The sequence below is a fragment of the Oreochromis aureus genome, linkage group 11 (assembly GCF_013358895.1).
Source record: "Oreochromis aureus strain Israel breed Guangdong linkage group 11, ZZ_aureus, whole genome shotgun sequence".
Taxonomy (NCBI): domain Eukaryota; kingdom Metazoa; phylum Chordata; class Actinopteri; order Cichliformes; family Cichlidae; genus Oreochromis; species Oreochromis aureus.
The window spans coordinates 30,568,612-30,582,057 of NC_052952.1; the positions used below are offsets into that span (position 1 = coordinate 30,568,612).

The window sequence follows — 13,446 nt, forward strand, 5'->3', positions numbered from 1 at the left end:
TATCAGCTAAAGTAGATGTATAAAGAAAATGTTCCAAAGTGACTAAACACATTTAATAGCTCACTCCTATTCTATCCAGAGTAGACTGGCAGGTCTGTGATAACATGGACTTCCCTGTTCACACCTGGAGGCTGCCCACTAGCTGGTGCAGAATGTCTCTAATTTTTGGATGTGGAAAAAAAAATGTTTCTTCATTTGGCTTAAAGGTCTGGATAGAGGTATTTAGAATCAGTCTGCCTAATTAAATCTCTACTTAGATCAATATTCTGCTGTGAGTCATGCAACTTTTAAGGACATCACGTCCAAACTCAGTTGCTAAAGTTGCTTATGAAGGTGGTGGACAGCGTCAAGGTTTGGAAGTATTTATGTGGCAGTTTGTCTTATCATTTATATTTACTTTACAGTTCCATATTTAAAATAAAATAGATAAATAAAATATACATAATAATACACCATCCTAAAAGAACCACTTTATTTAATCACCTGGGTATAAGTCACAAAAATCAGCTAAAAGCAAACAGTACCTGCAGGTCGCGAACCCCTCTGTCTGTGAACGTCAACATGTAGATCATTGCCTTGCCGCCTACGTAAAGGGTGTCACTCCCTTCCTGGTGGTACATGCTGATATAGTTCTCTGGTCTGTTGAAATGGAACCTGGAGGGCTCTGAGGGACAAATAAAAGGGATGAGCCAACAGATGAGAGCTTTGCCAGAGTACATTGTTGTTTTTATTATGAAAATTTATGTTTTAACATGTACAATTAAAATGCTCCCTGTGGTAATAGATGAAAAAACAAGGACAATAGCAAACATTTCAGTTTTTAATAAAATCCGTTCCTACTGCTATTAATATGTCTGTCAAGCTTTTGAATTCTTATTACTGCTGTCCATCATTTCCTCTCCTTTCTTGCTTGGTTATCATTCAGTAGTACAGTTTTGTGCACCCCTTGTTTACCCATTGTATTTCCTTTTACCTTCAAAGGAAGGCCTTAATTCATCATGGCGTATATGGGTACACTGTGGTCATAAAGGGATAGACAATAGTGAGGTAAGAGGCAAATTTGAAATAACATCCAATTCTAGTGAGCCTGTCCAATTTGTTGCCTCAGTTTTTGGGTTTAGCTGAGAACAGGGAAACCAGTGTGGTCTGCTACTGCTGTTGTCAGTCTGCTTTATTGTGTATTTAATTATGTTCGTCTGTATACCTTGGCTGTAATGAGTTGTTACTTGAGTTACTGTTACTTTCCTTTCAGCTTTGAGCAGTCTAACCATTCTTCTCTGACCACAGCAAGACAATAACAAGGAAATTTTCCCATAAAACTGCTGTTCACTGGATATTTTCTCCCTCACACCATTCTCTGTAAACCCCTAGAGAAAAAGATTCAACTGTATCAGCAGTTTCTGAAAAAGTCAAACCAAACAAACACCCACGCCACATTCAAAGTTTCTTCCCCTTTCTGTTTTCTTTGCAGAACTCTTATAAGGTTGATTTCATATTTTTCTTGGATTTTTGTGTGAAAACATTCAACTTTTAATTCTGGACCTTCCTCCTTATGTGTGTCTTTTTACCTGTGAACTGTTAAAATACCACAGCTACTACAAAATAATTAAGAATAAAAAGGAGAAGTAAGGAAATGTAGATTTTTCAAATCATACTTTAAAAGCTGTTTCCAATTCATAAGAAATCAATAGAAAATGTTTTATTGTAAGGTCAAAAACAGCAACAAAAGCTCAATGCATGAAAGCAAAATTCGGTATCAGGAAGTTATTATAGATGATCCAGAATTAGCCAGCCTAAACCTTTTTTTTAATCTATATGTAAACTAACCTCAGTAGAATGTAATTTAAGTACTTTTAAGTACTGTCTGTGCTATGATTTAGCAAAACACTTGATCCAGTACTACTGCCCTTTGTGGTTTTACATTAAACAGTGAGTCAACCCTACTTATGTGTCAGAGGAAAAGGGCATCTGGTGGGAGCACAAAAATCTCCAGAATAATCATGTGGGCAAATCCTATCACAGATTGTTGGTTGAATCAAAAGTACATTTGGGCATCTCTGAATCACAGATCCAATCAGACTCACACTTACCTACACTGCAACTGTGCCTGTGTTTAGAAATAGATTAAACCCCCACCTACTAGTTAAAAGACAAATTTAAATAAAGAAACGCTCCAAATTATTTTCCGGAGTTCTTAAAAGCTGTGTCTGATAATAATTGCTATGGAACTAAAATATTAGCGTATAAAACATCTCATACAGCCATCCTTTTTCATTTGATTAGCACATTTCATCATTTATTTGATTAAAAGATACTTCAGAAAAACATCTGAAAGCTTTACATCAAAAACCATCATGCCCCATTAATGCATCTGTGAGACTAGATGTTCTTTTTATCCCTGAAGTGAAAAAGACATCGAGTTTGATAGCAGGAACCAGGATGCAGTACTGGTGAGTGGTAGCAATACAGGTTGCTGGCAAGTTTCTATGGAAACAGCGGCCGCTTTTATTGGCAGTAATCTACTTGATGAGCCTGGTACTTCACAAGGAAGTGAGAAACATACAAAGAAGTGGCCTATAGAGAAACTAGAGTATAGTTTCACAGTGACAGTCTTAAGGCAGACATAAGAGCGTGCAGATTTGAAAAAACACAACAGATTTGTATGAATATTTGCTTTAGCAGTTAACAGAAGCAAAGCGGGATCCTAAGGCTATGTTACTTCACTCTGTTTTCAAAAGCAGAAAAAAATTGTTAAGCTTCTTGGATTGGACAAAAGCAAACATTTAAAAAAAATAATCAGAAACAATTTTAAAGGTGTTCACCCAAATACAGCTTTACCACATGCAGTGGCCCTAATCCTCTTCTCTAATAAGGGGACTTCCAAAAATGTAAAATTAGGAACCTTCGGTCTACATCTGAGACACTGTTTCAGTAAACCCAGCTTTCTCTACTCAGCACAACAATTTTATTATTTTATTTTATTTTTTTATGAAAGCCACCCGTCAGATGATGTCATTTCCTATCAGCAGCGTAGCCGTTGTTGTTGAAGGTCACTTTGCACCCCACAAGGCAAGAATAAAGAGTGTAGAAGATCTAAAACAATAATTAATCTCTCAGAGTGGTTTTCCTCCTGATTATTACGTGGCATAATCTGAAAATACCATGAAACAGAACAGCAGCTTTATCAGTTGTCAGGTAAGTGTGGTTTTCCTTAGCTAATGGTCTAAAATGTTTCCCCTGATAGTACAGTGCTAAAACTGTGGACACGTCTTTGCTTCGTTAAAAAAATAAATAATTGGACCTTAAATATAATCATACATTACAACACATCAGACCAGTGTTTCTAAGGTTTTTAAAGTGTTTTTAAAAAAAATAGCATATCACAAATAATATTTACACTGGCCGCATCTGTTTTATGGATTTAACCAGTCACAACACCAGTGACCATCACAGATCTGAATGTGTTAATCTTCTCTTTGCTGTATTGGATTGATATACAAAAATATACATATATATTTTAAATATTATCATAAAAATATGTAATATTTTTTATTACATGTCACATCCCATCTAATAACAAGGCTTAAGTCCCAGTCTTAACCACATACTATCCACACAACCACTTATTGGGTTCATATTATGTGAAGCGCTAAGACTTATGGTGTTATATTTAAGTCTGGTCTTTTACATTAATTTTGTAATACAGCTTCTAAAATTGTTGCAGTTTCATATCACTTGCACATGTATCCCCTGTAAGAAAGGTCATTTAAATGACTTAGGGCACAGTTGTTCTGATGTACTGGAATTTTACCACAGCCTACTCTAGTATTTACTGAGAATGGTCCAAAAAAGAGAGAAGCTATCCAGTGAGCAGCAGCTCTCTGTGTGAAAATACCTTCTTGGTGCAGATGTGTCTAGTGGGAGAAGACACTGCCAAATCTAAAACATTAAATGATCTCAAATCAGTTCACTGTCTTTTATCCTGTCTTCCTTCTCTCTTCATAACTGGTCCAGCCGATGGCCGCCCCTCCCTGAGGCTGGTTCTGCAGGAGGTTTCTTCCTGTTAAAAGGGAGTTTCTCCTTCCCACTGTTGCCAAAGTGTTTGCTCCATAATTGGTGGATTTTTCTTTGTATGTATCATTGCAGGGTCTGTCTTTCAATATAAAGCGCCTTGAGGTGACTGTTGTTGTGATTTGTGTCGTATAAATAAAATTGAATTGAATTGAATTGAATTCAAATGACATCCACCAAGTCTTGATCCAATAAAGCGCCTTTTGGATGTAGTGGAATTGGATATTTGCATCATGGATGTGGAGATGACAAGTCTGTAGCAATTGTGTAATACCATCATGCCAATATGGTGAACAAATATCTGAGGAATGTTTCCTTGTTAAAACTATACTACAAATCATTAATGCAGTTCTGAAGGAAAACGGGGGCCCAGCCGGTCACTAGCAAGGTGAACCTAATGAAGTGGCCAGTAAGTGTAGTAGTAATGGCTTGTTTGTAGAAGCCAAAATAAAATGTATGATTTTAGCATTGTACATTGTACTTTTTGGGTCTTCAAATGATAGTGAAAAAGATTTATTTTGCATCTATAACTGCTTATTCAATTCATGGTCGTGGGAGAGTGGATTTAGGCCAACTTTCATAGTACAGATAATTCATTTTGGTTTTAATGCTGAAGAGGAAAATGTATTAAAGAGTGCCAAAAACCTAAATCTTATGTTTTTGTCTGTACAGGTGGAAATCACTTGAGAAAGTGAAAGTTTTGGTCTGCTGACAGTCCGAGGAAGTTTTTGGACATTTAGTCACAAAGTAAAAGACGTTTTCCAACTTGAAAAGAAAAAAATACTTGTGAATTCCATGGTTGTTCTGAGTGTAAGTATCGTTTATATGCTCAGATGATGCCTATGCTCTCCTTTGATTGTACGTAACAATGTGTAATTTCCAATAATAAATGGAGAAAAGTGATTATTACTGTATAAGTTTTGTAGGTAATATATAAAGTCGGTTGAATAGTGAAACGTCCATTATGCAGAAAATTACTTAAGCAGCAGTTACTTAGGCTGCTATGATACTTAAAATAATTTAAAGTACAATTTGCGTCTCTTGTTGAGGAATTCTTTTCTTCTGAGATAAAAGTAGGATGTAGTCTCAATTCAGTCTTTAAGTATTTATTTGCCTCAAGCAGATAAATACTTAAACATGTACATGGATTCCCCCTCTGGCAGAAAACCACAGTCTACAAGCAGTTAGCTGTAGCCAACTTCCTGAAAGTGAAAGCCCAACTTATTACACAGGATTATATATTGAATTGTGGTTCTATCTAACTGGTAAAAACTTTGGGGAGAGGCCGTCGTTCAGACTTGGCCTTCCCTTGTTGGTTGATGGGCTGGTCACAACCTCCTGTCATTCCTCTTCCGATGGTCAGACGAGGTCGCATCTGGGATACTAACCTCCCTCTCCTGTTTCTGTATAATGACTTTTACCCTGGTTACATGGCTACATCTCTGCACTCAATCTGACCTTCACCTTTTTTCTTTCTTTTTCTCATAATCTAGACAAAGTCATAAGATGCATGACCCTCAGAGATGTAGGTGTGAAATCTAACTATGCGTACTTGCAGAATTAAACTCAGAGCAACGGTAACAGTGGCCTGCCCAATTTGGGCTTCATCACTGCGTACCAAGCTGCAGGCAAAATCACAAAAAATGCACATAAAGTAAGGTTTATAAACATGCTCAACCTCACATTCTTTCCGTGTAAAATACCTGGAAATTAGACAAGATTAAGTGACTCCGTGATACGGCTTGAACACCAGAAAATGCATGTTACTTACAGCGTAATTGTTTCCTGCAAAAACCTGAGTTGTTGCCCGCAAATTACACATAAGTACATTGTGCTAGTGCCTTGTTGCCCACAAATTGCATGCACCTTAGTCGCTCTCTAACACGTCCCACACCCCAGAAAGAACGGGGTACTTACAACGTACTTGTTTCATTGTTTCTTGCAAAAACCTGATTTGTGGCCCGCAAATTGCACATAAGTACAGGTTACTTGCACCTTGTTGCTCGCAAATTGCATACAAGAACAGGGTATTTGTACCTTGTTGCTCGCAAATTGCATGCAAGTACAGGGTATTTGCGCCTTTATTGTAGGTTTTACAGTGTAATTGTTTCACTGTTTCCTGCAAAAACCTGACTTGTTGCCTGGAAAATGCATGTAAGTACAGGGTACTTGCACCTTATTCGTGGGATGTGTTATAACATTTGATGGGGATATTGTCGCACAAAAAAGTTCCTTGGTAGGCAAATATACAAAGTATATAATAATTGTGAACATGAATTTGCACCATATTCACTACACTTAGGTTTTTTTTCTGTTTAATGAATAAAAATGTTGTACAATTTTTTTTATTTACACTAATGATGTAGACGTCTCAAAAACCCACCAAAACTAATGTATTAAACATGATACAGTAGACATTAAGGGGTTAACATAATTATACTACAGGTAGTCTCCTCCCCCACCTATCCCTTATTAGAAAACATTTTTGAGTATGAGTGTCTGTGACCTGCCTCGAGAGCAAAAGCAGAGTGTAGGAGCATATTGTGCATTCATATTAACAGCATCTTTTTCCATGTCTCCACACAATTTTTCAAAGGGCCAGACACATCTGAGTGTAATCTGAGCTCCTAAATGTTCTCTGCTGTGCTGTGTCAGTGTGTATCTTTCCTTTTTCTTTTCTCAGACACTTACTCATTACTACTGGTTGGAAGTCATGAATTTTCAAAAGGTCAGCTTTCCAGGAACTAAGAAAAACAATCTTGTTTTTTAGCTGGTTGCTTAAAAAAAGCTTCATTAAACTCAGTGGCTGACGACTTAACTTCTTGGAGGAGCGTGTAATACTTGAAGGTTTTTTCATATTAGTGAGTCACTTTTAAATGAACTAAGTTCTATTTGCACTAAAAATGTGCACATTAAAGAAGAGTAGAACACAGTTGTTTTTTTAACAGCATCTTAAAATTAGCAAGAAAGATAACAGCAGAGTCAAGGTAAGGGATCTTTTGAAGCTTTTCTGTTTGGCACTAGCAAATCATATGCCTGCTGCTTTTTGTTTGTTTGTTTGTTTTTACTTGCATAGAAGCTTTTAATTCAGTTTTTTTAAAAGGTGGATCTCAAGGTCTCACATTATTAACATGAGAAGAGAATATCCATAAGACTCATAGTTGAAGAGTATTTTGTATTGATGTGTTTAAGTCTCCAAGAGAAAAGGTCAACACAAAAGATCACTGAACTTCAGGAAAATTGTCTGATATTTAGGATGTTGCACATGTCAAATTATATTTGACAGGACGTGGTGTTTCTCTCTCTCAGGGTGTTTCTTTAAAATTATCTTCCTGTGTTCACTCTCTTTTGCTGCTGGCTGTCTTCCTCTCTCTCCTGATTTCTCTGTTTGTCCTACTTTGCCAATATATGCATTTTATGTAATTGCCAAATGTGACTGTCACTCATTAGGTATGTACACACAATATAAAGGAAAGCATGTCTCATGCTTGCCTTTTTAAAAAACTCTATTGTTAACCTTATTCCAAATCCTTATTATGTTGCAGTCCCTTAAGGAAGTGAGGAGAACAGAACAGTTTTTCCTCAATTAAACAAAAAAAGTGCAAACAAAACAGTGGGTGAATATTGTTGGTTTCTGTTTTACTGATATTAAAGCTGCTGTTATGACTATTCTACATAAATATCTGGCTTAAATCTCTATGTGTAATGTGCTGTACACTCACTAGTGCATTACACACTAATGAGTGGGTACACCTGTTCACTGCTCATAATCCAATCAGCCAATCACATGGCAGTGACTCAATGCACATGGCCAAGATGCCTGCTGAAGCTGAGCATCATAATTGGGAAGAACATGGCATTTTCGTTTGTCCCAGATGCGCTAGTCTAAGTATCTAAGAAAATTCTGATCTACTGGGACTTTCCCACACAACCATCTCTAGGGTTTATAGAGAAAGGTCCAAAAAAAGAAAATATCCAGTGAGCTGCAGTTCTCTGGACAAAAATTCCTTGTTAATGTCAGAGGAGGATGGTCAGAATGCAGGAAGGCAACAGGAAGTTAAACTGGTAACAGCTATCATGAAGTGTGGAATTGGGACCCAAATAGTGACATTTGATAAGGTAGTTGAAAAAGTCCAAAAATACAAACTCCACAAGGGAATAGGCAAAATAGAATCCAGAGTTTACAGGGAGCACACAAGTGCAGGTTAATAGATGCTGAGACAAAAACTGAGGGGAAAAATTCACCATACAAGAGAGCAGTAAAGGAAAGTGAACACAGCTGGGCTATGAGACGCAGGTGTTAATAATGAAAGACAATGAGACATGAGGGGAATTAACCCAACACAAGACACTAGAAACAAGGAACAACCAAAATAAAACAGAAAGTGAGAACCATAACCAAACAGGGAAACAGACACATGAATGAACTTAACATAGGGGAGATCACAAGATGTTACAAGAAACACTGAGGACAAAAAATAAACTCTAATACAATTTGGAAATAAGAGTTTGAGGCTCAAAAGAACAAAGAAATACACAAGATGGAAACTTCAAAAATAAGCAAACTAAGAATGAAACAGAAAATATTTATCAATAAACAGAAATGATAAAGTAAATAGGCTCAAAATAACAGGCCAATGATGCAGGACCATGACAGGGTCAGAATTTGGCATAAACAATATGAAAGCATAAAAGCACCACCACAACCACCATCATCCTGTCTAATATTAACATTTGAGGTTGTTGATGGTGGTGTCACTTTGTTGAGCATATTTTCTTGGTGCACCTTGGACCCCTTACAATCAATTTAGAATCATTTAAAGGCAACAGCCTTCCTATTGTACCTTAGCATGTCCATCCCTTTATGACCTCAGTGTGCCCATCTTTTGATTGCTGCTTCCAGCAGGATGACACAGGAATTGTGGTGGCCAGTTAGCATGAGGTGGCAGTAGGTGACCTGCTCAGGAGGTAGAGCAGGTCACCTACTGATCGGAAGGTTGTTGGTTCGATCAATGGCTACTCTAGTCTGCATGTCAAGTATCCTTGGGTAAGCTACTAACCCCAAGTTGCTGTCCGATGCATCCATCAGAGTGTGAATGTAGTTAGAAAGCACTCAGTTTAGAGAAAGTGCTTGTGAGAATGGGTGTGAATGTGACATGTTGTCTAGAGCGCTTTAAGTAATCTGGGAGAGTAGAAAAGCGCTATATAAGAATCAGTCCATTTACCATAATGGATGTGAAGTGGACAATTTTGCAGCATGTGTAAGATGTTATCACGTCAACATGGACCTAAATCTGTGAGGAATGTTTTCAACACCTTGTTGAATATATGCTTAGAGAAAAAAGGGTCCAACCCAGTACTAGCAAGGTCTACTAATAAACTGTAGTTTTTATGTACAGCTCACAAAGTATTATCATGCTACTCTGCAATTTCCCTCTGCTTTGTTTTTTGGCATATTTCAGCCAGCTGCTTTGGTTTAACTGGCCTTTAATTTGATCATTTTAACTTGTTAGTAGTTGTTATTAAAAACAGAGCAAAACATAGAGTGATTCCTCAATTTAGAATCATCAGCTAGTCCGAAAGACCACTCTTAAGTAAAAAAGCAATCCAATTATTTTTCACACAGTAGGCATATTAACATCTTACAGCACTCTGCGAAAAACCATGTAAGTTATACTATAATTGCACTGGATATGATGATTTATTAGTTGTTTAATTCTCTGTATCATCCTTGGTAGTGTCCCATCCACACAAAAAAGAGAAAGAGAACAATGGAGAACATATCGATTGACTCATTTTAGTGACTGTTCTAAAGAGGTGTTTCTTCAGCCTAAAGATCCTTCTGGATGCTGTATTTTATTGGGAAGTAGCATTGCTTTGATTTATACTGAGATATGGATATTGCAAATGTGTAGCCAAATTAAATTAATTAGGGTCAAGACTCTAAATACCACAACTTAAAATTATGACCACCATAAAATTCAAATGTATTGTACCGGCATCCTCTTTGTTGTTTGGGGGAAAGATATTTACAGTTTTGATGAAAGCTTGTTGTGCTTAGCTTGAATGCACTTATTGTAATGGACTTGGACAAAGGTGTAGTCTATACCAAATGAATGCAAAGTAATTCCAACCCTTGCTTCTATAATATCTTAATCAAAAGCACCAGGTCCTATCTTAACCACTAAAGGAAATACTATTTTAACCTAAAAAAAAAATAATTATAACCTTCAAACAACTCTGTGAAGGTATGAAACCCTGTCAAATGTCCTCATTTGGCAAACGCCTACGAAATGAGGACATTTTTACCATTAGAGCACCTCGGAGCTGTCCGAGGCGCTGAAGCTTCAGACTGCGCCTTTGATGGATTTCCTCTGACAGTGTTCCATGTGTAATTGTGTGTGTCTCTGGGTTTGTGTGTCCTAAGGATAGGCGTTCATTGCTAACCCTGAAATTGCGTAACAATGAATTTGATTGATATGACACGCACGTCCAGGGCGGTCATCTTGTGCGTTTTGTACATCCGCGGGGAGGGTTAGAGATACCAATACCTTGACACACAGCACCCATCTCTATTGATTGCTCAATATATTAGAGGACTGTGTGAGGTGTAAAAAGGCGTGAGTGGAATAGATAACAAGGAGGCGGGTTGGAATTTTCCATTCATTGCTCCACGCTCCTTTTCCCCATCTTGGCTTTTCTGTACATGTGTACACATATAGGATATATTTATTTATTTTGTCTGTTACACTAAAGCAGTTCTCTTTTTCACTGAATAGGACCCTTCCTCTGCAGTGTGAAGCAGCTGCCGTGTCCCGCATTGCAGCTCCGCAAGGACGCGGGAGGCAGAGTGACTGTGCCAACCTCCAAAGAGTCATATTTCACAGTAATGATGTTTTTCGGCGGTGGCAGACGGGTGTTTAAAGGGTACAGCCTTGAGGTGCGTTAGGGGGGGAAAGCCGCCATGTTCCCCCTCTTGGCAGAGGAAATGTTGCTTTAAAGCACTTGTGGTTTTATTCCGCTCTGTGCGTCCGGAAGATGTGAAGATATGGAGGGGCAGCCACTACAATTAGAGTCTATGCAAACTAGACACGAACACACCGTTAACTTGTAATGCTCTGAGATAAACGGAACACACAAGTTGGCAAAAGGACGGATAGAAAGGCACGAGTTGCACAAATTAGATGCAAATTATACAGATTGGACAGACGACCGTGTTCACGGAGAAACCTGAAAAAATGGTAACACAAAGAAACTGATTTCAGTAGGCCTACATTAGGTTAACAGTTGTTAAAACTGAGATTTATACAGAAAAAAAAAAAAAAAAAACGCTTTCTTCTTGGTGCTCGTCTTATTAAAGCCCGGGGACATGTGTGCAGGGCCTGAACGGCGGAGCGCGTAATTTACTACCTGGTCATCGGGGGGGAGGGGGGTGTTGTTTTCAGAGATTAATCCAGAGGTAGCCCTGTTTTTATTGGCTTTATGTGTGCATGTTTTTTCCAATTAAAGGAAAACAAAATATAATAGGAAGTACTGAAAAACGGGTGCATTACCCCATGACATAACTCACATCTGCTCATCCCCCCATCCACTCATCCGTCCATCCCTCCATCAGTGCAACTATTCACTCATTCATTCCGTACACAAAACAAGAACACAAAACATTCTTGACTCCTAAAAATAATTTGCTGAATGTATTAGAACATCACGATATATGAAGGTTACAGCAGTTACTTACCGCGCAGAACAAATTTCAGCCGAGGTGACTTTCCGACGATAACCGTGGCGAAAAGCGACAGCAGTACGAAATAATTCATCTTTCCCGTCACTCTGTAGCGTGAAGTCGATTATAAAATTAACTAAACCGTACGAAGCGCTCCCTCAAACCCTTCTTCTTCCTTGCAGCCGCCTGACCCCCCAGATATGCCACGTCCCAGAGCCGCGAGAACGACTGCTGGTTCCGGTCCTGTCTTGTCCGTCTGTTTCGCCGGCAATTCAGTTTGGTAAAGTCGGGGTATCAGGCTCCACCTCAGAAACAAAAGGCACAGGGGGCAGCGCAGCCTTTCAGCAGGGGCGCTGGAATGAAAACTCGGAGTGCACAAACGAGCGCAAACACGTCGCTTTTGCTTCACAGCTGGCGCGTGTACGCATTACACATCATACCTGTTGCTGATAAAAAATGATTTTCATAGATATTTTGAATCGTACACGGTATCTCTTAAAGGTATAATGCACATTTGTCTCATCGTACAGCCTTGGAAATTTTCTAATGCCAATTAAATATATGGCAAACTAAAGTATTTACACGTCCTTAATCATAAGCAACCTAATTTTAATCCCAGTCTATTATGCACCTATAGGCATTGTAACATGATCATTACATGTCTGCAGAGGGTTTCCTTGAGGTTGATAATTCTGCAAGAGTCAGCATTTTCACTTAATGAGTTTTCTTTAAAAGCCTATTGATATATTTTACCCAAGATACCCAGAAACCCATAGCAACCATCAGGGAGACCCCAAATGTCTGGGATTGGAAGTTTAACAGAAAGAGTATCAAGTTTTACCATCAACCAATGATGATATTTCAGCAACTCCCTCACTGTAATAGCTAATCAATATGCCTCCATAAATTGCCTGAGTGCCTAAATAAGAATGAATCAGCAGGTTTACTCTGCTGCGCTTGCATTTCGGAAGTTAATTGACTCAAATTTGAAAAACCGAACCACTCTTAATGGTGAATGCCTCTTAGTGAAGGCAACTAAACAGATGCTTCCATTTTCATAAAATCGCTCTCTGTAGGCACTATCTAAACCTTCATCTGGGCTTCTATGAGAAATTTCTATGAGCAGTGAGCTCCTTGGAGGGAAATCAGCAGGATAACACATTGAGAAACAAATTAGAGCCATTCCTGTGTTTCCCTCACCGAGAAAGCACTCTATGAGGCACCCAGGTGGATCCTTGGAAGAAACAAGCCTCTGAAATCCCGCCCACTAGGGGGGCAATTTACTATTTTTAACTTCTTTCAAAGGCCTTTACTGTCTCCTTGTGTAACCCCTTATAATCAAGACCTTTGAGCTTAGTCAGAGAGTCACCCCTCACTTGCTAATGGAAGAGCAACTACACACTCATTCAGAATTGGCTTTTTTTATTGAATTCACACAGGGACACAGGGGGGATATATTCTGATCCATATGTGGATTCTTTATTTATTTATTATTTTTATGTTTTTGGTATTAAAAGCATATGGAGATTTCAGATAGACTGTACACAAATACACAACTTAGGACACTCAGGCCACACCAGTTTATCATCAAATGGCAACATATTTTGCATTGTATATTTATGGTACTGTGTTGAGTCTGCATGTTTTCTTAT

The 13,446-nt window shown here is 38.3% G+C and overlaps 1 protein-coding gene across 1 annotated transcript in view; it reads right to left on the reverse strand.

Annotated features, from left to right (window-relative positions):
* Window positions 1-12,045, reverse strand: part of si:ch211-113g11.6 (uncharacterized protein LOC559008 homolog) — a 37,161-nt gene extending 25,116 nt beyond the window's left edge. The window contains exons 1-2 of the mRNA XM_031756668.2: window positions 11,810-12,045; window positions 525-664 (exon numbers count right to left, since the gene is read on the reverse strand). Coding sequence (XP_031612528.1) covers window positions 525-664; window positions 11,810-11,888 — 219 coding nt within the window. The 5' untranslated portion in view covers window positions 11,889-12,045. The remainder of the gene's footprint in view (window positions 1-524; window positions 665-11,809) is intronic.
* Window positions 12,046-13,446: the final 1,401 nt, after the last annotated feature.